The sequence below is a fragment of the Anomalospiza imberbis genome, chromosome 5 (assembly GCF_031753505.1).
Source record: "Anomalospiza imberbis isolate Cuckoo-Finch-1a 21T00152 chromosome 5, ASM3175350v1, whole genome shotgun sequence".
Classification (NCBI taxonomy): Eukaryota; Metazoa; Chordata; class Aves; order Passeriformes; family Viduidae; genus Anomalospiza; species Anomalospiza imberbis.
Genome location: NC_089685.1, coordinates 28473682 through 28501083, shown reverse-complemented (window position 1 = coordinate 28501083; position 27402 = coordinate 28473682). Strand labels below are relative to the sequence as shown.

The window sequence follows — 27402 nt, the reverse complement described above, 5'->3', positions numbered from 1 at the left end:
TTCTCATAAAGACCACTAGCTCCATTGTTTGCACTGTCATAATTATTCACTTTTATTATTTGCGGAGGCAGTGAAATGGCCTGTTAACACTCTAGCATATGACAGAAGTAATGGCAATGAGAAAGAATAATTTTGGATAGCAAAGTGTTGAAGATGCATTTAATCATGAGCTGCTTCAATGTAGCAATAAAGACTAGTTTCTCACAAGATGGCTTTGTGTGGTGATTAGTAAGGGCATATTCTTGTGACACAGCAAGCTAAATGTAGTTTAATCTGATAGTTTTTATGCTATGAATAGCTTAATAGAGTACTGATGACTGAGGGAGAGTGAGCTGATCTGTGTCAGAACCCAAAGACTGCTTCTCCTGGTAGTGATTTAATTTAATTGCTAGCAACTTGTACTTGCATTACAGAACTTGGCAGTAGGAAATATTTTTTTTCTTTTCACAAGACTTAAACTGTTAAAAATCAGCAGTGAGATCACAACATGAGCTGCTTGCTTCTGTGTAGAACACAGTTTGCAAGATCTAACTAGCCACAGCATTTGCAATACTACTTAGTGTACACAGTGTCCCTGATGATTTCCTGTTCACTTTATATAATATCACTGATGTGCATAATAGTCACTGATGTGAGCCTTTTTTATTAGGAGGTAATCTGTGGCTTACTGGAACTTGATCTCGAAAACCAGCAATAATAATGGAACAAAGGTTTGTGCTGCATTTATAGTGAAGTTGAAAAAGCAACTTCTTTGTTATGGAATATTGTTTGACAGAACCTAAAAGCTCTTGTACAAGGTGCTGCAGAAAGAGATTGTGGCATAGATATGATAGTCAGTAAAAAGTTAAATGTAATTTTAAAAAGCAAAATTTTGCTTTTGTATAATTTTTTTAAATTTATGTATCAAATCTAGAAGAAAATGTTAAGTTAGTTGAAAAATTGCGTGATAGAAGAAAATAAAATCTGAAATGCTGTAGCTACTAGTCTGCTAATGTATGGAAGGATATACTAAAAGCTGTTGTGTATTTTGTGTGTACGAATGCTTAACAGTTCTCTAATATTTGGGAATTAGTGTTTTACATTTGACAAAAATACTCCCTCTACTCTTGTAGTTTAAAAAACATTGCATGCATTTAAGTGTTTACTGTCAAACTAACACTTGAAAATTTCATTGTCTTGAAGCACAAAGAAAGATCAGTAAAAAAGGTAGGGAATTTTTTGCTTGGTTTCTGTGCAGCCAGATTGCATATACTTATACCTTAATGGTACAGATTTAAGCATAAACTGGAAGGAACGGCCTAAAATGTAACAGTTAAGCTTTTGCCTTCTTACTCGGAAGTTTAATAAGACTCTGCCACTCTCTATGTGTCAAATTGGTTGTTGATTGCCAGCATTATTACTTTAGGACTGCTACTGCAGTGCCTTAATACATGTATGCATGTCTTGGTTGTAGTTATTTTTTTCTGTATTATAAAGAATTCAGGTAACACTTTCTTGACTCCTAGGAAATTCTTCTGCATTTTAAGCCTTGGTGAGATTATGATGCAAAATTTAATTGGGTCCTGTTTATTTTATTTAACACTGTCAATACTATTTCTATGTCTATATAAATGCAGACCTCAGCCTTCCAACATTTTTTGTGAATTCCTAGTCTTGAAAAGAAGAGCAGTCTCTTAAGCTCTTCAGAGGCAGAGGTTAGCTCAAAGCAGGGAAGAGTCAGATAGCTGTGTATATGCTTCATTTTTAGGTGAATGTTTAGGTGAAGTTGCTTACATTTTTTGTCCTTAAAACCAGTTACATTGGGAGGAAAAAGACTCTGGAAGGGACATAGAAACAAAAATCACTAGTGTCAGTGTACCTGTTTTGCAGAAAGACTTTTTCACTCTGATAAAGAGTGAAAACATGCCTGAGGAATTGGAAATGCTAATTGCTTACTTGACATAGTAACTTGTTATCAGTACATGGGGGTGGGAGAAGGGTGGTAACCCTCAGAAAAACCTGGCTATTGGGTGGGAGGAAAGTTTCTTGACTTTTTAGGAAGGTTTACTTCAAGGTAATGTGTTACTTGTTGCAGAAACTGAATTTGAAATATCTTTCTTTTGTTCTGGAGCCATCTAGATGTTCTGCCATCTAAATCTACATCATTGATCCATCATGGAAAGTCACATTCCAAAGCTGCTGGTTGCAGTCTGTTCTGTGATATGCTGAGTGAAAGCTGTCTAAGCTCTATTACAAAGTTAGAGTTAGATCTTTGCATAATTAAGGTCTTTTCAAAATGCACAGGAAGCTTCATACTCTAATATTGCTGCAGTACTCAGCTATAGGATGTGCCCTGTAAAAGTTACTGAAATAAATGATGTAAGAATTGCTCAAAACATTCATATCTATGTGAAGGTGTTCTAATATGTTACAGGAATATTCATACCTTAGAAAATCTTCTACTTAAAACCACTTCTTCACATCCTTCAATTTGTTTAAAAAGCTGCTTACTATAAAATCATGCCTCTTTCTGTTTGTCTCCCTGTATATATCTGCTTGCTTTCAAGATTAGGAACAACCTTTTATTTTTAAATTAATTGCTCTAGTTACTGTGTTAAGAGAAATTTGAGAATGTGGACGTTATAGAAATGAGGACATGTGGTGGAGGAGATTTTAGTAGAGACTAGCTAGAATATGATGAGGAAGTAGAAAGTATGTGAAGATAAGCTTTTCTTGACATTCCAGTAATGACTGGAAAAATGGAAATTAGAGTATTACTGTGAATATCAGATTTCTATTAGCCTCTTGAGATATTAATATTTAGGATAGATGTGAGTGGAAAATGATGTTCAAATAAATTATAAGATATTTAAAGTCTGTACATCTGTATTGCGAGATGACCCAGTGTAGTAATGAAAGAAGAGAGTAGGATTTGAATGATTCAACTTTGTTCTCAAAAAGATTTTAATTTCTTAACTGTATTCGGTTTAGACTTTGAAAAGATATGTATGAAACAAACATGAGCAAATCAGGATTTTTATCAGGGTTTGGAATGTTTATAAGGCATTTGTGAAATCATTGCTAGATGAGGGAGTAGCAAAAGCTGGTGGAGGAGGAATACTAGTACAAGAATGATGCTGGAATTCCATTTGAAAAAATATTAGCTGAGTCAGCTCAGTTAGAAACAAAGGAGCAGCTAGAAAGGAGACAGACGAGTCTGCAGGGCATGAATGAGAGAGGGATACAATAATCTATTTACAGAAGGTTTCTTTTTAAGCAATTGTCCTTCATAAGTAGTAAATTAAGAAGAAGGTAGGATTCAGGAACACTTGAGTTGTTAGTTGGAGGAGCTGACTGACTTTCTCTGAAGCCCAGTGCATAGTTCTAGGTATTTTTTCCTACAAGCTGGTTGACCTTGTTCTTTTATGCTTTGCACAGAGATACTGATTTGGGAATGCCTGACTTTGATTTTAAAGTTTCTACTACGTTAGTCAGAATTGTGACGAGTGTTCTAGGTTTAATCCATAATGCATCAGCATACCCTGTGTTTACAGTGCAGATTTTGGAATGATCTCCAAGACTTTCCCAAGGAGACATCATAGAAAAAGTCATATGTGGAAACTGTAAAGACAAAAACATTTCTGTGTTGTACTGATTCTATTTGTTAACAGCCAGCTTCATGAGTTTGACCAAAGATGACATATATAGATTATTTACTACTTGTAAGACCTTTTGACTATAGCAATTTTGCTAATTCCTGTAAAACCCTGGAAAGTAAAATTCAGGGCGCTAATTGACTAGACCACAGGTTTCCAAAGAATGAGTCCTGTCATACCATGCTGGTAGGACAGAAAGAAAACTGATGTTTAGAAATATGCTGAATTCACTGCCTGAGCCCTGTGCAGTGAGGGCCTAAAAGCAGCAAGAAGATGTGGGAACTTGCATTAGCTTGGAAGCATTTATCTGTCCTCCTGAAACACCTGAAAGGGAAGAATACTTTATATTTAAGGATTTTTCATTTTTGAGGAAAAGAGTCTAAGACCAAGGGTAAGATGAAATCAGTCAGGTATCTGTTCCAGATATTTTTAACTTCTCTTTCTTGAGGAATAAATCTGCTGTCTTGAACAAAAAGTCCAGGTCTCCTTGCAGGGAAGATAAGTGTAGATAAATGGTACTGCTTAAGGATTAGGAGTGTCTTTGAATAAAACCTCTTTAAGTCTCTGAAGCCAGATTTGGTTTGGTGGTGGGGGTTTTTTCAAAGAAGTGGAGAAAAGGATGAAATTCATTTGCAAAATTGGAATTTTGAAATATGTGATGCCATGTAGATATTAGATTAAAAATGTAAAAAAATATGAAGAAATAATACAGGCTTTGTTTTTCTTGGGAACTTTTCTTTTTCTGGGAGGGAAAACATGGTAGGAGATAAGATATTGCTGATCAGTTTTGAACTGTTCTGATGAATAGACAATTCTAGGTATATAATAGTTATCCCTTCTGTTTGATAGTATCATCATGATCATAGAGGTCTTTTCCAACTTAAAGGATTCTTTGATTCCATGATATTACCTCTTTCATTGAATCCTGCTGTCATTCAAAAGGTAACTGATTAGTATTTGGAAGAGAAATTTGAGTCCATGAATCCGGAATAAATCAATACCATCTTGGGTAGCTAGAATATCACATCCCTCTGTAGGAACAGTGTTTCACAGACTATTTTAGGAATTGGTTTAATAGGAAACCAGGAAGTAAGAGGAATTTGTAATTAAAATTGTATCATATTTTTGATACCTCAATAAAACTGGACTAGATTATTCTCTAGTTATTGGAGGAAAAACTTGGCAAGTAATTTGACCAGAGCCCAGTAGCAGACTTCAGTATCAGGCCTAATGTGCTATTTTAAGTTTTTAGATAAGTTGTGTGTGTCCCTAGCTTTAGAAAACAGATAGATAATTTACCACTTGAGATAGGGTAAGCCTCTGGCAAGAGCTATTGGCCTGAACTGAAGCCAGGAGGCAGTTGGACTTGAGGAAAGGGAAGGAAAGGATCTCATTAAAATGGAAGCTTTCTTCCATTTTAAACATAATGGAAGGATATTCTGAATCCAGGTTTTCTGTTGAAGAACATCATTCAGCTTGATTGAATGATGTAAGAATTGCTTACAGGTGACAGCATTTTCTTAACCTAGATCCATTGTGTTTCAATTGGGAAATTTTAATTTTAATATTTCTGCAGAAAAATAATTCAATAATTTTATAGTAAAATATATTTAAAAAATCGGAGGTAGAGCTTCAGGGAAGAGTGTGCCTTTGAGTAAGTTGCCCATTTTTCGGGATGTCTGAAGCCTCTAAAGTGCATGTTATAGATGACAATACACTTCCCTCAACAGGTTGGAAAAAGCACTGGGGTTTAATTATAGCATCTAGATTTCTGTTTAGAAAAGTATAGGTTTTATTCTGACCTCTGTGGATAATGGGAGGATATGGGTATATGATTCTGTGTGGACTAGTTCAAGTCCAGGATGGCTCCCACTAAATCAAAGGTAATGTGTTGACTGCTCTGTTGGACTGTTGATGTTTGTGCTTTCAGCAGTCTCACTTGCTTGGTGGCTCTGTGTACTACTTGGCAGCCTTATTTGGCTGACTCTGGCCATTCAGGATATGTGGCACCAAATGGACAAATTGACTCCCAATTTTACATGCAGGGGTACCTCATGCTAACACAGGACTCTCTTGAGATGTAGGTAGATTTGGGGTTGGTTCATGGAAAAACTATCACAGTTGGCCCCATCGTGCTCCTTGTTGCCAGACTGTGGCAGAGGAACCCTAAAGCTGATTGACAGATAAGTAGTTCAGGTCTGTCAGAATTGGAGCTTATACTCTGACTAGTGCAGAAGACATTAGATGCTTTGTGGACTTGTGATGGCTGCAGAAGCAGAATTGTGCAAATGTAGTTGTGCTCTATATCAGTTAAATTCAGCTAAACACCAAGATGCTTCAACACTAAGCCAGTTTGGTTGTCTGCATGTTTGATGCACAACTCGGGCAACTGAGAGTTTACTGTACTTCTGATGTCTATGTTGCTCCATCAGTATTGTATAGATATTTTTTGTTTATTTTGGTTCTCAAAATGGATCTGCTTTGCTGTAATGAGACCCAAGTTATTAATCATATCATATTAGTCAAAATACTATTAAAATAGGTTATTGGTGAATACTAGGTGAGGGAAATCAAAGAAGCATGTACTGCTGTGAGATGTCCAAAATTATTTATGCGCAGGAAGGTATTGTGTTGAGCTCTGGGTCATGGAAATGACTCAGGGCAACAGTTCCAGATATCGTGTGGTGTTCTTGAGTATTTTTCATCTCTAGGCCTGTAAATTTCTGTGCTATAAAGATTTTTTTATTTTTTAAAGAATGTCAGCAATGAAAACCAGTTCATCCTTCAGTGTATTAAATATTTCCTTCTTTTGAGAGTGTCAGTACTGAATGAGTTTCTGCACACAAATGCTAAAGCAAAGACAAGTTTCTGCAGCCTCTATAAATATGCTTTCTAAACCAGCAGCTAGATCAAACCTGGTAAGATAAAATGTAGTTGCGTCCTGCAACAAGAAGACTAGAGTTAAAATGATGACATCCTTGTTTTTGAGCATTATGGGAATTTAAGGGAAGACAAAAACTTTATCTTTGTATGTTTGTCTTAATGACTGTTGGCTGCTTAAGGACCAAAAATGTTAGTTTTCCAAATTTTTTTAAAGGAGACTATGAAGTGCCTATCAAGTAGGACCTTAAAAACAACATTGGAATTAGATAATTAATAAAACTGTAATGGATGAGATTGGAATAGAAGTGTAGGTAGAAGTATGACTGATGTCAGCTTAGAAGAAAGATAACACTGTCTAAAAAGGAAAATCAGGTAGTAGAGACGGAGAGTACAGTATTCAGAGATGCACTGTTTAGAGATCTCTTGGAAGCTCAGTAAATCAACCAGTTTCTTGATATGGCTACAATGCTTAAACCATAAAGTTCACCTCTGGAAAGAAATTTTTGCACTTATCTTCTGTAATAGTGTATGCCTTTCTTAGTGTTCTCCTTTAAATGACTAAAATGGAATTACTAGGCAAAATTACAAAGCTTTTAGGGGCTGACTAAATAATAGGTATTGTTCTTATGAACATTTCTGCTTGTAGTTCTGGATTGTTCAGTTGTGGTGGTCTGATAGTGGTCCGGTGATAGAGGCAAAAATGCTTGTAATATTAATGCAGAAGATTATAGAGCTGCTTTCTAAACACCAGTTAGCTCAGGTGCTCTTGAATATTCTTAAAGAGCAAATTGCCACAAATATAAACAAAAGGCTATGTTAATATCATATCTACTTAATCTGTAGCAGTGTATTGCAAGAAGTCTTTAACTGGTTTAGAAAACAAGTAATTTAGAATGTTGTATTTTGGCAAATCATCAAAATCAATTTCCTGTTACAGGGATATTTTCTCTTACTTTTATCTTCTCTCAAATAGCCTTTTCTCTATGAATTTATTCATGCTTGAATGACATGATTCAGCTACCACTAAACAGGAACAATTCTATCAGGTTCAAGCTTCGGGTGTTGTAGAGTTATCTCCTGACACCTGCATGGCTTGTGAAGTGCTTGGCTGCAGTTCATTAGCCCATTTTGAGTACCTGGGGAAAAATTTGAGCACTTGAAAGGCATTCCTAGTGCTGAGAGATGAATTACTTTTTTGTCATTGTTTTTAATATAGGAACCTTGAATTGAAGCCTCATTTAATAAATCAGAACGTGAGAAAGTAGATAATAAAATGTAGAGCAGAGCTGTAACTGATAGCTATAGAAAAAATTGACAACAAAACATATGGATGTTTAATGGAAGGATTCTCTTGTCACAGCAAAGCCATATAGAACCTCTTGATTAATTTTTAGTGCATCTTCCAAAGTATGATTTCTCTGTGGGTTTTTTTTTTGCCTTTACTGACTTCTGCTCCTTGTTGCAAGGATTTTTTTTCAGTCTTACTCATTTTATGGTATTAGGAAAAAAGTTCTAAGTCTGGGACTTAGAACTAAGCTTATTTTCCCATCTGTACTCTAACAGAAATTATCTAATTTGCCCTCAGGAACTGAAATGGTTATAAATTCAGATCTTACTTGGCTAAGATCGTTTTTTCCCCTCTCTACCTCTTTCTAACAAGTTTCCATAATCATGGTGTTGTCTGCACCCCTGCAAAACAATTCATTGTATGTCAAGTTCACTAGTGTCTTAGTTCATAAGTAACATGTCCAATCATTCTCTCAGGTCACTGTGTAGTAATGATGGGATTGTCACTTGACTGTCATGACAAACTGTATCCCTATCTCCTGGAGCAGTCTTCAATTCAAGACGGATCATCAGTTTTCTTTATATATCACAACTGTTTTCCACCTGAAATGATAAGCTTGTGCATCAATTACACCTTGGTGGCTCTTGTTCTGTTATGAACTACTGTGACAAAAGGTTGAAAAAATTCTGAGGCAAGTTTTCTTAAAAATGTCTTATGTACTGTGTTAACCTACACATTTGTAGTCTATTGAGACCATATGAGTTGTTCACTGTGGGCTCACTACAGTGTGTTCTTTGCAAGGTTCTAGTGCTATAAGCTGGGTAGTTTTCACTAAAGGGATTTGTTCCTGTTCTTTGTCCCTCCATGAGTCCCTCAATTTGTTCCTGTTCTTTGTCCCTTTGTCCCTCCATGAGTCAGCTCAGTTCATGAGTGGGTAAGGGGTAGTCTAGTTTTTATCCCAAAGTTCTATTGCGTTGACAATTTATTGATAATAGTTATTTTAATTTATTTTAATTCATTAAGAACTTACTGGGAAGACTCATGAAATCTCAGCTGATTTATATTAGTTGTCTTTCCTACACTTTATGAATTCTTGTAATTTGGCTTTCAGTCTGTAACTTGAACTATTGCAATCATTGCTGAAAATATAACTTGTTCATGGGAGCTGCCTTGATTTCCTGCACTTGTTATTTTTCTCATTTCTTCACCCAAGCAAGAAGTGCCAGTGGTGTGATCCTGTGGGTTGGGATAACTAAGTATGTGTGTGAGCTGATAGCTGCTGTTGCTTTAATAATGGTTTTGTATTTTCAGAGTATCACAGTGCATATAATTTGTGCTTTTTCTATTTTAAAAAACTTAACATCAGAATCCAACTAACAAAAGCAAAGAGCTTGGCAGGGTAAGCATTCTTTTAGAGAAGAAATTTACATTTTCAAAGCCTTAATAACAGAAACTTTTTTGTATATCATGACTTGAAATTTCTTAATTCAAAAACTGCATAACAAGTAAATACACTTGCAATGGAATGAGTAAAATGTTTCATTTCAAACTAGAATCATGTGTTCCAATATAAAACAGAATAAAAAATTAATCCATTTCAAAATAATATTTTGGAAAATGTAAAAATAATAAACTGTTGAAATTCTTTTGCCTGCTGTTGGTCTTTTCACACTGGTTTTTAGTTGGGATCAAAACTTGGAAATGAAACCTGCACTGTGTATACTGTTGGAATGTGGTCTTATGTTTCTGTTACCAGCTTCCAAAGTAAACGTGTTCTGACAGCTATATCTTACTAATATTAATTAGCAGTGTATTTTTTCCAGTGAACAACATGATAAAAATGATACACAACAGGATTTATTATTGCCTCCAATAAATTTCTTTGAGCTGAAAACACTTAAGTTTTATTCTATAAGACCAACAATGGCTTTAGCTTTAATACCTCAAAGGTCAGGTATTTTTCCTTTCTGTGATAAGGATTGTCTACCTCTGTATTGGAATAGACTCAAACGAGACCATTTCAACATTTGAAGGGGCTGGGAGTGGGTGGTAGTGTAATTTCTGGAAGAATTGTCTTTTGGAACTCACTCTGAGCTATCTAGATATGACAGCTGTGAGAAGAGGGTTCATTGCAAATATGGTCTCTAAATGCTGTAAAATAAAAGAGAATCTAATTTGTTGATAATGCAAGTAAGTAAAACAGAAGGCTATAACGGGTTTAAATTTTATATGCTGTCTTAATGAAGTATTAACAGCAAGATATGTTTAAACAATATTTCTTTTTACAGTGATGGTTAATGTTAATAACTGAAGTGTAGACAGTTTGAGACTTGAAAAGTCTAAGCATTATGCATGTCTATATATATGTGCACACAGGAAACCTCGACCTGTCTCTCAGCTGGTTGCACAACAGGTTCCTCAGCAATTTGTGCCCCCTACACAATCAAAGAAAGAGAAAAAAGACAAAGTAGAAAAGGAAAAAAGTGAAAAGGAAACAACAAGCAAAAAGAACAGTCATAAGAAAACCAGGTAAAAAATTTAGAAACTTTTGCAGTATTCATAAAATGTCATTTACAAACAAAAATAAGAAAGTGTTCTTTGATTTTACTGCTTTCTAAGTGCTGTGGCAAACAGGTTATATATTGGTGTGAAGTTTTATTGGTTTAGGTTGTCTATAAAATACAAAGAAGACCTGCAGTGTGTACTTGTGGCCAGAAGATGGAGATCAGCTGAACAGAGAAAGACAGACTGACTTTTTAAGGGTGATTTCGTATATTGTTTTAAGGGTTTATAGAAGTATTTTTTATACCATACAAAACTGTTAATAGGCAAATTGATGCTATTAATCTCTGGAAAAAAGAGGGGATGGGAGTGATTAGTTTTCATGCAAAATAGTAGGGGGAGGAGAGAGAACCAGTACCAGACGACAGATGAGTAGGGAAAATAACTTAAGTTATTGATAGCCTTGTAGAACCCTTCAGCTTTGAAGGGCTGAATTAGGGCATAAATTAATGTGACAGGATAAGGTATGTCAATTACCTAGTGATAGAACTCTCTATGCCACATCTGGGATGCTGAAGGACTCTTAGAAATGAAAACATGAAATAGTGCAGTACAGACAAGCAGCTGTAAAAGCCTTGATGTTGCTGTAAGGAAGGAGGGTGCAAACTGCTAAACAAAAGCAGCAGGTTTAACCCCTAATTCATCATCATCTAAGCATCAAGAAAGTAAGAATGCTGTGTCAAAAAACTGAAAAGTGTATAAGACATGTAGTCTAAGCAAATGTGGGAGGAACTACTGATTTTTTTTTTTTTTTTGAAGCACTCCCAAATAGCCCAGCCAAGAAATATCCTCTGGGATTAGTTATGCAGAGAAGTAGCAGATGCTTCTGTTGTGCCTGAAATAGGATCATTAGGATCAGAACAAGGGAGGGACTGAGAGTCAGTAGAGAGCAGTCATTAGGAAAGTCATGGTTAGGATTAAGGACACTGAGGTGTTATTTCCTTTCCTTTTTTTCTTTTTTAAATACACAAACTTACAAATTTACCTCATGCAGCTGAAGGATTTCAGTTATGAAGCATTTGATGTTAGCGTAGTGAGCTTTAGTTAAGCCAATTATAAATTGAAATACTAATGAGTAAATTGCAATAATACAGTAAAAATACAAAAAGTGAGATAGGGAAAGAGTTTGAAAATTTTGAAAAATAACTAAAATAAAATATTGGACCGAAATACCAGTATGACCTCGCATTAAGAATTTATGGGGTTTTTTTTAATGCTTCAAACAATCAATTTTTTCCAATAATTGTTTCACTAGATATGATAGTAAATTAAGAATGCTTGATTAGTTTAGGCAGATTTCTTCAGTATTCTTTGAGAAAAGGATATCCTTTTCTTTTTGCCTTAAAATGTGTATATTATTGCTGGAAGCAACTATAAAAATCTTCATGCACACTCAGCATAATTAATAAGCTCCAGGTACACAGCACGTTCACAAGTTGATAATTCTGAAGTTTTCACTCTATTCCCATGAAGCACATCAGCAGATTTTCAGTTTTTTCTGAGTTGCTTCGGTCATGCTGCTTCAGCCTCAGGGGAGCACGATGTCAAAGACTATCTGAGTTCTACTGGAGAAAAGACATCAGATATTTCAGCTGAAGTGAATGGGAACCAATTCTACTTCAAACAAAGTTGATGGTAGGGTAAAGGTTAGAACTTTGCTGTTATCACACCTGCAAACATGTGTCATTTGATCACAGCTTGAGCCAGTGGTCACTGTGGAGTCAGTTAAATGCACAGACCATGCTGTTCATAATTGCTTGTATGAATTCAGCTGTCTGGTATCAGCTTTTCATGGTGATCATGGGAAAGGACTAAATTGAAAGTGTTTTATGCTTGTCACTAGCAAAAATATGATGGCAAAACATAAGTCAAATTATTCTTTAGTTATTTTTGTTTTGAAAAATCAAACAATTGAAAGGTTGAATGAAGATACTTACTCTGTCAACATTATGTATCATTCATCTCTGTATAATTTAAAACAGAGCCTATACCAGGAATGCCAGAGTTATACTGTGAGCATGAAGTCCAGTTCAGATAGCATACTAGTGGTCCTAGTGAGGTTTTGAAATGAGGTGACACCTGCTGCAAGTTAACACTGTCTTTGCTGTTGAATTCAAAAGACAGACACCAACATCTTCATTACTGAACATCATTTTCTACTTAGAATTGTTGCTTCAGGCTGCTGCAGAGATGGATGTTTCCCTGGATCAAATTTATAACTTTGCATAGTCACAATAAAGAAAGAATTGGGTTTTAAAAGTAAAAATCTTCACATATTGCTGCATAGTGACATTATTCAAAATGTCAACTTCTAAATAGTTTTAGGAGATGGTAGTGTGTTATAGTCAACTATTTCAATGTAAAACATACTAGGAAATACTCCATTGTTAATACCTCTGGTACTTTGTTTTCCTACATATTACATGTTGCAAAAATAAGTCTTATATACACATTTGTTCTCCTGAGCTCCTAAAAAGTAGGAGGGAAACAAGGTAATAAGATGGCGTGTGTGCTTTTAATATGATTATTTGCTTTATTTAGGCCAAGGTTGAAAAATGTGGATCGAAGTAGTGCTCAGCATTTGGAAGTTACCGTTGGAGATCTGACAGTCATTATTACAGACTTTAAGGAGAAAACTAAGTCACCACCTGCTTCCAGTGCTGCTTCTGCAGATCAACACAGTCAGAGTGGTTCTAGCTCTGACAACACAGAGAGGGGAATGTCCAGGTCATCTTCACCCAGAGGAGAAGCGTCGTCACTGAATGGGGAATCTCATTAAAGTTTATTTCCTCCAGTTTCATTAGCCTCTTCAAAACATGCAAATATGTAAGTTCTGTCACCACATTTTCATGACAGATTAGTCATGCATAATTAATATGTTGACTGGAACACAATGCAGTTTAAAAAAAAGAAAGAAAATAAGTGCAGTGATAGAAACAGTAACAGCATGAAGCTGAGTCAGGGGAGGTTTAGGTTAGATACCACAAAAGGTTTCTCACCCTTGGTGGTTGGGCACTGGAACAGGCTTCCCAGGGAAATGGTCACAGCACTCTGACAGAGTTCAAGAAGTATTTGGACAACACTCTCAGACACATGGTGTGGCTCTTGAGGCTGTCCTGTGCAGGGCCAGAATTTGGACTCAATGATCCTTTTGGGTCTCTTCCAACTCAGCTTATTTTGTGATTCTATAATAATTTAAATGCTATCTACAAATGCTTATGAAGCATCTTCAGACCAACTTTTTAATCTACATGTGTAAGGGTGCCATGAAAATGTGGTTTGAATGTTCATTATGCAGTGTTATTGCTATGTCCATTTTCACTTTTAGTTTAGTGAAGTCTAACACAACTCTTGGAATCTCTACTATTGGCATGTACTGAATTTAAATTTTTATAACATAGTTCAAGCTGCCTAAATATGTATTATTTGAGAATTGTGAAACATAGTTATATGTATGCAAGTCAAAGATCAACTTAATCAATTATTGCTGCAACAGAATTTTCATAATAATTATCTTCTTAAAAACACCTGCTGGTACTTGGTGTGGTTAAATAGGAAAAATGTTATTAAAGAAAACATTTGTATGGATTTTTGCCAATGTTTGACACATTTTACTAGATTACTGTTACTGAATTATGTTGATGGTTTTACCAATATTTTTTGACACTTAAAACACTTATTGTAATGTTTACAAGCAAAATAGAAAACACATTCTAAGCATTGATTAGTTAACCTTGCAATTCAGGTAAAGTACTGCATTGTCACTGTACACTGGTATTTTGTGTTGTGTAACAAATACTGAACCTCAGATGGTGATGCATTTGGCAAAAACTATTTGGAATTATGAAAGTTTGGAAAAGCTTTAAAAAGAACAGATCTGCAGTTCTTGTTTCTGCTTAATGCTGTTTCCTTGCCCCAGATTTTTCTAGTGTCACATAGTCACTTATCATTTCAGTGCAGAAATATTGGATGTTGCACAAGAATAAGGAAATAACAATTCTATTATTTTTTTTTTGTTCCTGAATCAATTTCTTTAATACTGAATTGGCCTGTTAGAATATATTATGTCATAAGTCATTTGAAAAATACTCAGTATCCTACTTTATGGCATAAGCTGTCAACATTTACACACTTAGCAATATACTGATAAAGAGCAGAACTATTTACAATACCATCTGGTATTATGTAAGATTACCAATAAAATATTTTTGTGAATACAGATTTTGCATTTTTGTTTACAACCAATAAGTGTTTTGATACATACATACAATTCATGTATAGATTTTAAATTATATATTCTGGTTCAGTGCAAAAGTCCATTTAGCTCCTTTTAATGAGGTAGGGCACTTACACTCCCGTGAGCCTTTTCCTTTTCATTCAAAGTAAATATATTTTTAAGCCTATGTGAAAGTTGGATGGACCTTCTTGGTAGTGAATTCAGCCCCAAATTATTACCCACATATGATATGTCTTCTTGACAGTTTAAAATAATGGATTTTTGTAGCCCCTGACAATTGTGATGTTTGGTGGTTTCTTGTAGTAATGTATTTTTCTGTTTTTAATGCAGTACTTCTACAGGCACAATGGTACTGTTCTATTTTGTAAGATGCTAGTTGTGAAATACAGTTAGTTGCATAAAATGAGAGTCTGATGTGATATCTGAGAACATACATACCTCATTCCTTGGTGTTGCTGTTTAAACTTTTTAGACATCAAATGTTAATTATAGGCTGTTTCAGATGGATAACTACTGACCTGTTTGTTATGTATTCTGCTTTATCTTACTAAAAATAGGATGTCTGTTCCTTGCTGTTACCTGGCCAAATTTAGTATCTGTAAAACATGCTTTTTAAGGTTCTTAAATGTTTTTTGGGGCCGGGCTAGTGTTCAGAATAACATACACTAGCTTTTAAAAGAAAAAAAATACATGCTTCTCAACTTTATTTTTTTTTATATTTTATTTTTAGGTGGGACTATTTGCAGAATATACTGATGTAATGGATTACAAAAGAGCTGAAACTGTTTAAAGCAAGCAGTTTAAGGATAGTAAATCTTATTGCAAGAAGTTTTATGAAATGTGTTTCTAATTTGAAACATAATGAATGCTAACACATTTCATAATTCCTTGCAAAGAAATAGTAATCTATTGCCAGTAATTCACTAAATGGGAAATGTATTTTTACTTACGTGAATAAACCACCCAGCATTGCCAACAAAAGGACTCTATCTTCAGAATTAAGTAGCTATTTGGTTTTAAAGGATGGATGGAGTGGATTTTACTGTGATTCAACTGTCTCTAGAGAATAATCTCAAAAATGCAGTACAAGTATGGTTATCAAAAGTAATGCAGAAAGTCTCACTGTTTGTTATGGAACAAGACATTGAAGAGCAGTTTCTCCTACATGTGCTACAGAAGTCAGCTAGGATCTTAAAAGCTGTGGTGGTTTTAACTGAACAATTAGGTTGCCATTGTTTTATTGCAATGATGCTTGTTTTAGCATTAAGCAAAGTTAAGTTTTTGCCTGTTTGGTGATTAAAAGAATATGACAACACTGACAGCAGAGTAGACAAATTCTAAGCAAAATACTGCATTTGAGTCTGTTCATAATATAATTTAAATGAACTTCACTTTCATAATTTCTAAATAATTTTGACTTGTAGTAATCCTTTTTTCTAACTGTAAATATATTTAAAAGCATCTTTATTCCATTTATAAAAAGTGAAAATCTAATGTTGTAATGTGTTCTGATTAGCTATTTTTCTCTGTGATTGCTCTCTGCATAAGAACTGTTATTTGTTAAATCTATATATGCATCATTCTTCAACAGCCATACATCCTGGGATGTTCATGAAATGGTGGCCCCACGAGGAGAAGTGTGATAGTGTTCCATGTAAATGAGTTCCTTTATGTGCTGATTGATTGTCTGGTTTCAGAAAGGAAAAGGGGGGAGAAATGGAGGGAAATTAAGTATAAATAGTTAATTATAAAATGTACAGTAATTCAGTCTCTTATCTTCCTAAGTTTGCTATTAATTATAGGTGGTATAAGAAAAAGAACAAATATACAGTTGACTGATCTCTTTTTTCATGAATTTAAATCTATATATTGGAGATAAAAATTCTTCTGCTCAGTAGCAGGTTGAATTATACCACATAAAATCTTGATTCCAACAAAGGAGGTAGTAATAAATAAATGACATTTCAAAATTTAAAATTACTGCTATTAAGAGTCAATAATTAAGAATATGACTGAAATTTTAACCTATTATGTGTTTATCTAGATATTTGATGTTTTGGAGCATAGATTGTAAAATCTCAAAAATAGTTTGATTTCATAATTCGTGCACTTAAAATTTTTGTAATATTATGAATAGCACATTTTCAAGTAGCCATGCAAGACTGTACTTTCTAGAATTTGTTCAATTGGTTCACTGTAGTGTTTAGGCAGGTCTTCTAAACTTCACATCTTGCATCCTAAAATCTTTACTTTTTTCCTCTCCTGTCTCAAAAGCCTGACAGTTTCCTATGTTTTGCTGATTAACTTTACTTTGTTAATAGGATTGATTTGGCATGAAACTGTCTATTGTGTACTTTTAATCCAGGGTTCTTTAACTATATCTGTTTAGGGTTTTTTTTTCTGTGAAATGCCTTTATTTGGCTCTTCTCCCTCCTAGGGAGTCTGGGTATAATTCATTCAAAATCAGAAACTGTAGGGAAATAGAAAGGCATTTACATTTAATTTCTCCAAAGGCAACAGCAAGTGCTCTACTTATAGTAAATTTAACCTGTGCTTATTCAGGAATAAGATAGAAAAGATAAAAAGCTAATGCTGGTTTTGGCTAGTGGACCAGTCAGTCAAATATGGCATTTTGAAAATGCATACTTCTATCTTGATGTTAAGATTTTGGTGTGCTGGAAACACAGCTTGAGCTTTCAGAGGTTTTCTTAACCTGTAATTATGCCCCAAGTTATGTTAGAGCAGTGTCAGTTTGAAAGGTTATAACTTCAAACTAGCAAAAACTGTACAGTAAAATCAGTCAAACTATAGAAGTTCAGATGGTTTTCTTTTGTGCTGTTAAAGTTTTAAAAAGAGGAGAAACTGTTAAAAGAGACTTAGAAGACTTGTCTAAGACCACAATCATATTGAGCTTAGCTTGACATCTAAAGAACCTATGTTTTAAAAAGAATTAACAGGATTTAACCACTATTTAAACTTCAAAAATTACTTCATAAGTTAATTACAAATTAGTGCTCTGTAGAAATTATTGCAACTTCCTGTCTAGAATGGAGTAAATGGTACAACAGCAATGGAAAACTGCATGCTTGCTGGAAAATACTATTATCCAACAGCAAGTGATGTTTACATGACTTTGTTAAGACATTATGCCAAAAGATTGTGATATGTCTGTGAACAAGGCTTAAACTGTACCATCAGATGCAAAGAGTGAAAGAAAATGCAGTGAAAAAACAAATTCGTTTCAGAACCTAGAGTCTTAGTAATGCAGGAGCTTATTACAGCCTCTATTTAACTGTGTTGGAAAAAATTAATAAAAAAAAAACTACCACTGAATCACTCTGATGTATTCAGTCCTAATCTTGCCCCTTTTATTTTGGGAGACAGATAAAAGTCATCAGAATGAACTTGCTCTGTCTGCTAATGGTAGATTTTAAGAGCAGACAGTTCAATGGGCACAGGAAGTTTTAGGTGTACTTTTAAGAAGTTAAATGTGGAAGATGAAGGGCAAAAGCACATTCCATAGCTCTTAATGATTATTATTAAGAATGATTACAAGATATTGCTGTCCCGTTTGGGGTTTTACAAAAGGCAAAATTGTAACCTTACCTAATCACTTTGTCCCATATGCTTAAAAAGAAAATTACCACAAGAAAAAAATATTGTCCAGTAACAATATTCTGAAAACTAATTCCAGAATTTTAATTATTTTCTAGAAAGTGTGGCATAACATGGCAGATGGAAGACTATTTGAGCAGGACTATGTTTTCAGGATCTAGGCCACCTGGAAAAGTGTAGTCTTTGGTTACACTGTTTCCTGTCATGGTTTAACCCTAGCTGGCAAGTAAGTACCAAACAGCCCTTTATGCATTCTCCCTCTGTGCAGTGGGGGAGAGAATTTGAGGAGTAAGAGTCAGAAAACTCATGGGTTGGGATGAAGACAGTTTAACAGGTAAAGCAAAAGCTGCACATGCAAGCAAAGCTAAACATTTGCCACTTCCAGTGGGCAGGCAGGTGTTCAGCCATCCCCAGGAAAGCAGAGCTCCATCACAGGTAACAGTGACTGGAGCAGACAAACACCATCCCTCCAAATATCCCCCTCCTCCTTCCCCCAGCTCTGTGAGCTGAGTACAACACCACATGGTCTGGGATATCCTGTGGTCAGTTGGGGTCAGCTGTCCTGGCTGTGTCCCCTCATAACTCCTTGTGCAGCCCCAGCCTCCTCACTGATGGGACAGTAGGAGAAGTAGAAAAGGCCTTGACTCTGTGTGACCTCTGCTCAGCAACAGCTGAACTATCTCTGTGTTATCAACAGTGTTTCCATCACTAATCTAAAACACAGCCCCGTGCCAGCTACTCTGAAGTAAATTAACTATCCCAGCCAAAACCAGCACATCTGTGTATAAATACTGATCTTGGTCAAAGCAAAGTGAAAGTGCTTCCTCAAGCTTTTAAGACATGCAGCTGTAGACCAATGGAGCTCTAATTTACTGAGAAGATAGCTGAGGAAAGGAGACTATTAATGTATTTTTTGATAACTTGCTAACCACATGCATGTAATTTTCCTCTTCTGTATGAAGAAGCAAAAGGATGCAGAAAAATGAAATAAATGTAACCTGGGCTAATGAAATGTGCCTCATTAGCCTCTTCCTAAGATCACTAGAGTCTACAAACTGCAAATTCTGTTTGGGTCAAAGATAGTCCAAGGTATTTGTCACTAAAGAAAGATGGAGTTGTTAAATCACATCACTTTGTTAAGACAAGTGAGGGGTAAGGCCAGTTCTACTTTCTGAATACCCACTTTGCGAATACAGAGATCTAATTTGCCATTTATATGCATTTAATATATAGCTGTCCTCCATGAATAGTCTATTTCAAGCTGATTCTTCTTTGTACAGAATAAATACAAATGCTTCAATGTCAAGCCCAGTTCCTGATGGCACAGATCTCTGAGCAGGAAAGTCTGGCATCTGACTGATCATCTCTCTCTGTAACAGCCTTCAGCTATGAATTAATCTAGGCAAGGGAAATCTCTTCAGCTTACATGTATTACCATTACTCCCACCTCTGAAGGAAACACATTCTGATTCCTGATACCTTCTTCTCCCTTTTCTTTTATTTCTCTTAAGTACATTTATAGTATAAGTGGATGCAGCGAGTTTGAAACAACTTATTATGCCTGCTTTTTTTAAGTGGGGAATTTGACTGCTGTTCCCAGTTCTTGAACTGTATTTTGGTTTCTTTAAGATCAGCATGGTCATACAGAATAATGGTATGTGGGAGCTTAGAGGTCAATTTCAATTTTGTCACCGTTGTCTTTGTTTCTAGATAATTGACTACCTAAAGAGATTCTTGCTGAGCATACTTACACTGATTCTGTACCATTCGAGAACTCTGTCTGAGGTACCTGGCATTCTGGAATGCCAATTATCTGCGTTTCTGCAAATGGTATTATTCTATGCTGGGAGGCTTCCAAATGTGGCAAAATAAGCAGAATTCTTTCCAGCTAAAGGAGGCAAATGTTGCCAAGTAAAATGCTTTTAGTCCCCACTGGAGAAGGAGATATGAGGAGCATGCACAGATACTGAGTGTTTTCCCTGCTTTCCTATGGAAATTCCAAGTAGGAAGCTTCTGTTTCTAAAATGTCAAACACCTTCAAAAACCCTCAGTCTAACAAAAAACGAGAGTAATAAGGAGGGGGGAAGGAAATGTATTTTCAGAATAATCCCTAGAAGAGCCATATAATGGCTTCTTTGTCTTTTTTGTCTGTTTAGTGTTCCTTTCTCTGTGTACTGTATTGGAAGTAGGCAACACACACTTCTTAGAGATGTGTCTTGCTTTTTAATTCTTGATGGCTGTTGGTTGAGTGACATTTGGCCTAAAGATTTAGGGTTTTGTGAATTAAATAGTAAATACTATGAATATTTCATTCTTGCATACAAGTTATTTATAGAAAGGGTGGAAGTTTAGATGAAAAAGTTAGGAACAAAATTAATTCCTCTCATACAATTAGCTACTACACAATTTTAAAGGGTCTAATTCCTGGACTGCTAAGAAAAAGATAGCTTTATGTTGCAAGGGTGATATGAACCTAGACTAGAATGGATGTGGCTTCTGAAGAGTTTTGTGGCCAGTAATTCATATGGCTGTTTTCAGTGATTATTCCACACCTTAACCTGTTAATCTTGAAGCATTGTTAGAGCATCCTCACAAACAAATCAAAACTACCAACAGTACTGTCAGATGCTCTTAAAATTTACTAAGTGCCTTACACAGAGCATCACTGAGGCAATGATTCAATTGCAAGGAAGTTTGATAAATGATTTACTCCTCTAGTTGAAGTCACAGGTTGTCAGTTGTAACCAAGGTTACATTCCTGGTTATACACATTAGAATCTTACATTTTATTGCTGATATGAGTAGCTAATAAAAAGCAGTCCAGAAATTTTTGAGCCTTTCAATTTGTAAAACATCTGTTGTTTGGAGGAGATTTTTCTTCTAGCCAATTGTGATGGTCTACTGGAATATCACAGAAGTGAATAAAACTTGTGAGTATTTCTGGATGCTTTCACATTTCTCAGTTTCTCAGTCAAGGACAGTGTTACCTTTCTTGGGAAGGGGTACCTAAGTTGGTTTTTTTCATAGGGATTATGTTTATCCAACTAGTTTTTTAAGGGTTTTATTATTAGAAAAAGGGCTTGTTATTTTGCAAATAAAAATCTTACCTGCCAGGTGTCTTCCCCAAAATGAGTAAGTGCCTTTTCTGTTCTGACTCTTAGAAGTATTTACTTTGTCAGATTGAATCTGAATGTCCTGGATAAACCAACTATTAAGTACCAAGTGTTACCAATGGCTTGATATCCTTTCACTGAAACAAGAGACAGATTGTAAGCCACTTGAATTGTTTTGAGACCTGATGTTATCAGAAGTTTTATAACTGCTATGAGTAGTATACTTCTAAGAACAATGTAACTTTTCAGGAACTTGATATTGATAGGAAATAAATATTTATTAGAAGAAGTATATTAAATAAATATTTATTTACCAATTTGAGTAAAAGAAAATGTTACACCATGGGGGCAACAGTCTTGCTGTTAGCAGTCCTGACTACTTAATGAAAAGTAAAACTGAAGCCCTGGACTCTTTAACTATAAAAAAGGGGTAGTATTTGGTGAGAGATTGGGACTGTGAATCTTGTGTCCACATTCTAAAAAAGTAATTTCTCCTACCTAAGTTTTTACCAATTCTCAAGCAGAAAAGAAAGCATGAGCAGATATCAGTAAGAGGTCCTCTGGTTTAATTGGTGCTGCTTCCTATTTCTAGTGTATTTTTTTTGAATTTTTTTTTAACTTTGCTCAGGACTGGTACAGCTGAAAGTATATTTTCCCTTCATTCTTAAGCCTAGACTTTGAATGGAGTTTCTCTGAGACACTTTTGTAGTGAAATCGTATTCCCTACAAACATTGAAGACAAAAATAAACATCTCTGTGAATGAAAGATCTTGTGTGGTTGTAATTTTTTAATATACACAAATTTAATTTAAAAAATGTAAAGGTAACTCTAAGAAAAACATAGTATATCGATCTATTTAAAAGGTCTCTGTGTAGCACTCAGAAAGTACAATTTGCATAATGAGATGCTACAAATTTTCTGTCTGATAAACTATGTTCAATTCCATCATAGCACTCCTTTAAAGATGACCATACAGTAACCCATTGGGATACTGCCTCCAACTGACCTCTTCCTGACCTCAGTTCAAAGACTATACTAAACAATTTAAAATTCTGAAAGCTTGGCAGGAAAGCTGAGGGGAAGTGTCTGGAAAGAAAGAAACAGAAGGAATCACAGTGCAAAGACTATTCTTTTTCTATGATAAATGTTACACAATTAATGATAATAGAATGGAATTGTTTAAAAATTTCCATCCCTATAGTTATTTCACATTGATATATTGTTGGTTTGAGGAGCATAAATAGATGTTTTTGATGCCTAGAATAGTGAGACACATTGAAATGCCTTTCCCAGGAATAAATCAATACTTCTTCCCTGCAAACAATCTGACAAGGAAGTATTTTTTGTGAAAACTAATGTAAGTGGACTACAAACTTGACTGGCATTGGTGATGCTTAGGGTGTGTTATGATAAAATGGTAAATAAAATTATTAAATTGTTCAGAATCCCTCTCTGAATGTATTATTTGTACTGTCTAGAAGAAAGTGCAAGAAATACAAGTGGGCAGTTTGGGGATAAATAGCAGACTTTGGGAATTTGATCTCAAAATGCCAAGAAGCGTCTGCTAATTTATTAGCAGAGATGATTCATTACCGCTTTTGGTTATGATGGAAGTTGAGATATTCCTGGGAGTACTGCTTCTGAAGCAAGAAACTATGAAAGCATCCATGCTTGCAAAGTAAAGTAACCAATGAGGTAAGAGACTTGAGAAGGGGGCTTTGTCTAAGCCTTCATCTCATTGTATATAAAAACTGTACTTTGCTACTGAAGCAGGTTATAAAACAGTGGCCTGTGTGGGTTCTCTCAATTTGTCTTCAATTCTACAGTTCCCGTGTTCAGTTCTCTGAATTGTTTGTCATTTGTGTTGCTTTGTAGCATGAGGCAAAGGTCCTACAAGGCATTCTTGAAAGAAGCTGATTCTCTTGTAAAGCCTGTTGGAGTTTCCCATTTGTGTAGCAGGTAATTGAAGTGTTGACCATGAGTATAGGACCTCATCCCTGCTCCAAGGAGGCAGCATGTGAGGCTGGTATCTCCTTGGGTGCAGAATGCTTTAAATGCCACCCAGTCATTAGTGGGCATAGATCCCCAAGTGCAGGCAGCAAGTGTGGGGAAACTGTTGACGTAACTACCAAATTTGGTACTAGCAGAAATCCTGACTAAATTGGCATCAGATACTAGAATAGGGCTATTGTCACTAATTAGAGGGGTCTAATTTAGTCTTGCTTACTCATCTATTTTGCAAGAACAGAAGGGATTCAAAAGAGGAGAGCAAATTGTTAAGCCCTTCTATAACCCTTTTATTAATTTCTTTCTGCTATTGACTGTTCGGCAAGACCACTACACAATTATGGGTCTGAAGATGAAAACAAATTTCTTAGATGCCACACAAATGTTTTGGCAGCCATGGGAGATCACAGCATTCCCCTGCAGATATGGGCCTGGTGCCTGGAGATAGTTTAGGACAGTGTCCAATTTTATTTTACCCTTTCTTGTCCTGAAAAAAAAAAAAAAAAAGAGTAAAAACTAAATTTGTAAAGTTACAGATTAAAGTTAGGCAAAAGAAGGCTGTGTTATGCATACATACCATCCTGAGTTAGCAGAACTTCAAATTATTTTGGGTGTTTCAGGCTCAAAGTTGAGTGCTGCACAAAATCCCAACTACTGCTGGCTCTGCTGCCACTGGTGCCACTGCGGAATGGTCTGAGAACAATCCAATTGACACCATAGAGAAGGCAGTGTAATGGCTGCACATTCCAGGGCACGCCCAGGGCAGGCTGACTGCTCACAGTAATTGTGTGAGCTTCGGGCATGGCCAAGACTGTCACCAAGTGTGAGGGTGCTGGGTACCTTAGGCACTTGTTTGTGACTTGGCTGTTCTATTCAGTGTTAAAAGAAGCAGTCAGTAAAAAGGGCAATATTAGTATCTTACCTCTTCCTGATAATTCAAGTACTAAGTGCTTTAAACTACCATATTTGACTGCTTTTGAATTAGTCATGGTTTTGAATTTGTATTTATGAAAACTGAGCAACCTTTAGAGAAAAAAGTGAGAGAGACAAACAGTAAAAATTTATTTCTCTATCTCTGACATTGTCTCTATATGGTTTACATATAAAAGTCTACTTGACGGGGGAGTAAAACCAGGCTACAGATGAACAAAATAAAATGATAAATAAATTGGCAAAGTCAGTCAATGCTTTACCTGGTTTGACTGACTGACCACTTTCCAAAACACCTCCTTACTGAAATGGCAAATAAATCTGTTGCCTTTTCATTCAAAATAGCAGCGACTGGCTCCAGTGTATCATCTGGCTTGCATTGCTAAATGGCTCTCAGAGACCTGACAACTCTCCTATACCTCTGTTTCCACTAACAAGGACATCTGGCAGTTGTCTAATTTTTTTTTTTTCATTTTAACTCTTTGCTAGATATTGTTTCGCTTTCCAAGACATGCAGCCTTTTTTGATTGGAAATAATAATAAAATGCATAAAATTTTTACATCAAATATGAAAAAAACCCACCCCTAAAATAAAAGGAGTGTTTTTTTTTTTGTTTATGGTCTGAATATTTCCTGGGTGAAAGCATTCATTTTAAAGATCTTAAAAAAGGTGACTAGGATAACATACTTAGTACAAATAGTATAAATTCACTGTGTGGAATCTGCACTGTTACTGTGAAATGGAAAAGGTAAAAAATACCTTAGTTAACTACTTTTGAATTATTTGATACATTTCATCTTAAAAAAATGAACTTTCAAGGCATAATGTGAAGTTACTGTTGTGCATGGTTGCTGCTAGTAAGTATTTTTCCTATTAGAGATAAAAAAAAGTAGAAATTAAAAAACCCTGATCTGGGTATCGGGACTGAAAATACCTGATGCTGTAGCAAACGACAGCAGGAGACAATAAGGACTTTAAAGTGTAGGTATGTATAAATAAACAAAGAAGTAAACACCAGCCCTTCATGCCTTATTTCTGTATTTATTGTATATGGTACGTATTTGCATAAGTAAGTATGTTTGCTTTGACTCTTTGTAAAAGTACTTTAAACACAACTCATAGAATCACAAAATGGTTTGGGTTGGAAGGGACCTTAAAGGTCATCTAGTTCCAACCCCCCTGCCATGGGCAGAGACTCCTTCCTCTAGACCTGGTTGCTCAAAGCCCCATCCAACCTGGCTTTGAAAACTTCTAAGGATGGGGCATCCACAGCTTCTCTGGGCAACTTGTTCTGTGTTCTACATCTCCATAGCAAATTTTTTCTTTCTTATATCTAACCTAAATCTACCCTCTTTCAGATTAAGGCCATTCCCCCTTGTTTTACCAATTACATGCCCTTGTAATGGAGAGTCCCTCTCCAGCTCTCTTTTTGGCCCCTTTAGGTACTGGGGGGCTGCAGTTAGGTCTCCCCAGAGCCTTCTCTTCTCCCGGCTGAACAAGCCCTGCTCTCTCAGCCTGTCTTCACAGGAGAGATCCTCCAGCCCTCGGGTCATCTTTATGGCCCTCCTCTAGACTCTCTCAGCAGGTCCATGTCCTTCTTATGCTGGGGATGCCAGAGCTGGATGCAGTACTACAGGTGGGGTCTAATGAGAGTGGAGTAGAGGGGCAGAATCGCCTCCCTTGCTCTGCTGGCCACGCTGCTTTCATGCACCTGTTTGGCTTTCTGGGCTGCAGGCACACATTGCTGGGTCATGCTGAGCTTCTCATCAACCTCTGGTTTAGAGACAAGGATATTGCGTGGGATGTTTCAAATGTTTTGCACAAGTGCAGGTATAGGGCATCTCTGCATCCATCAACATTCTAAGCCCACTGCAGGACACCAAATTTGTCAGGCACAATTTGCCCTTAGTAAAGCCATATTGGCTGTCACCTATCTCCTCTTCATTATACTCATGCCAGGTACAGTTTTAGATGATGCAAAGAAATAAAAGTCCAATACTGAGAATCCCTTCTGGACTGATGTTCGGGAGCTCCAAATGTAGAAATATTTTCAGAAAAAAAAAAAGCACTTGACACAAAAACACTGAAAAAAGATAAAAATAAAATTATCTTTGTGCTCCTAGAAGGTATTCATTCTGCTTTTTTAATGTAGTAAACTACTAAAGTGTGCAAGTCTACATATATAGATGCTTATTGATTTAGAGCATGAAATTTGAACTTTAAGAGGAATGATGCAAGTATTTTGACTAATGTTTAATAACTTACAGAAGATCTATTAAATAAATTTTGAAGTGCACTATTGATAAAGAAATAATTGATTCAAATTAGAATAAATTAGGAAATTTTCAAAGTATCACACCACTTCCTAAACAGTTTACAAAGCAGCTTACTTAATTTTGTGCACTATTGTCCTAGATGTTTTTCCTATTTCTATTGTCCTTGGGTGTTATTGTGATTATCAACAATAATTGAAAAATATTTTAAGCTCCTGCTTGAAGTAGGTTGGACACACTACAATGCTAAACAATGAGAGCTAAATAGGAAAGGAATGGGGAAAGGTAACAATATTTTGGTTATCAATGAAAATTGATTTTGAGAATTTTTGTTAGCATTTTATACATTAGGAAATTTGAAGGGGTAGATGCAATAAGAGTGGAAGGCAGTTGTACCAAACTAAGTATTTTTCTTAAAAGTTAATAGGCAGGGAAAAATGTGATTTCTGGCAGCAAGAGAAAAGAGTCAATTCCCCAAAGAAGTCACATGATACCATATGTACAACACATAGCAGCAAAGCAGTTTCTTCCTACTTACCCAACCTTGCAATCTATCACAGCCAAGTGCTGACACTGCAGCTTGTATGAAAGGGCAAGTGAACATCAAAGAAAGTGCCTTTGCCTTTGAAAAACCCTTAACTGGTCTGCATACAGGGCAGTGTTGACACAAATCTATCAGCACAAAATCTTATTGCTTTACCAACTTAATTAATGGTTTAATTTTGTGAAAGAACAAAACCAGGGGGGATGATTCAAATGATTAGGACAGGTTTTTTTTGTTTTGTTTTGTTTTTTTTTGTTTTTTTTGTTTTTTTTTTAAGTTGATCTGATTTATCTCTTTATCTAATGAGTTGTTA

General features: G+C 35.7%; 2 protein-coding genes across 2 annotated transcripts in view; both read left to right on the top strand.

Moving 5' to 3' along the window:
* The window catches only part of YAF2 (YY1 associated factor 2), a 31757-nt gene extending 9658 nt beyond the window's left edge, over positions 1-22099 (top strand). Inside the window, exons 3-4 of the mRNA XM_068189988.1 lie at positions 10183-10335; positions 12910-22099. Of these exons, the coding sequence (XP_068046089.1) occupies positions 10183-10335; positions 12910-13147 (391 nt within the window). The 3' untranslated portion in view covers positions 13148-22099. The remainder of the gene's footprint in view (positions 1-10182; positions 10336-12909) is intronic.
* Positions 1-27402, top strand: part of ZCRB1 (zinc finger CCHC-type and RNA binding motif containing 1) — a 290430-nt gene that overhangs the window by 52679 nt on the left and 210349 nt on the right. The gene's annotated exons all lie outside the window — the stretch shown is intronic.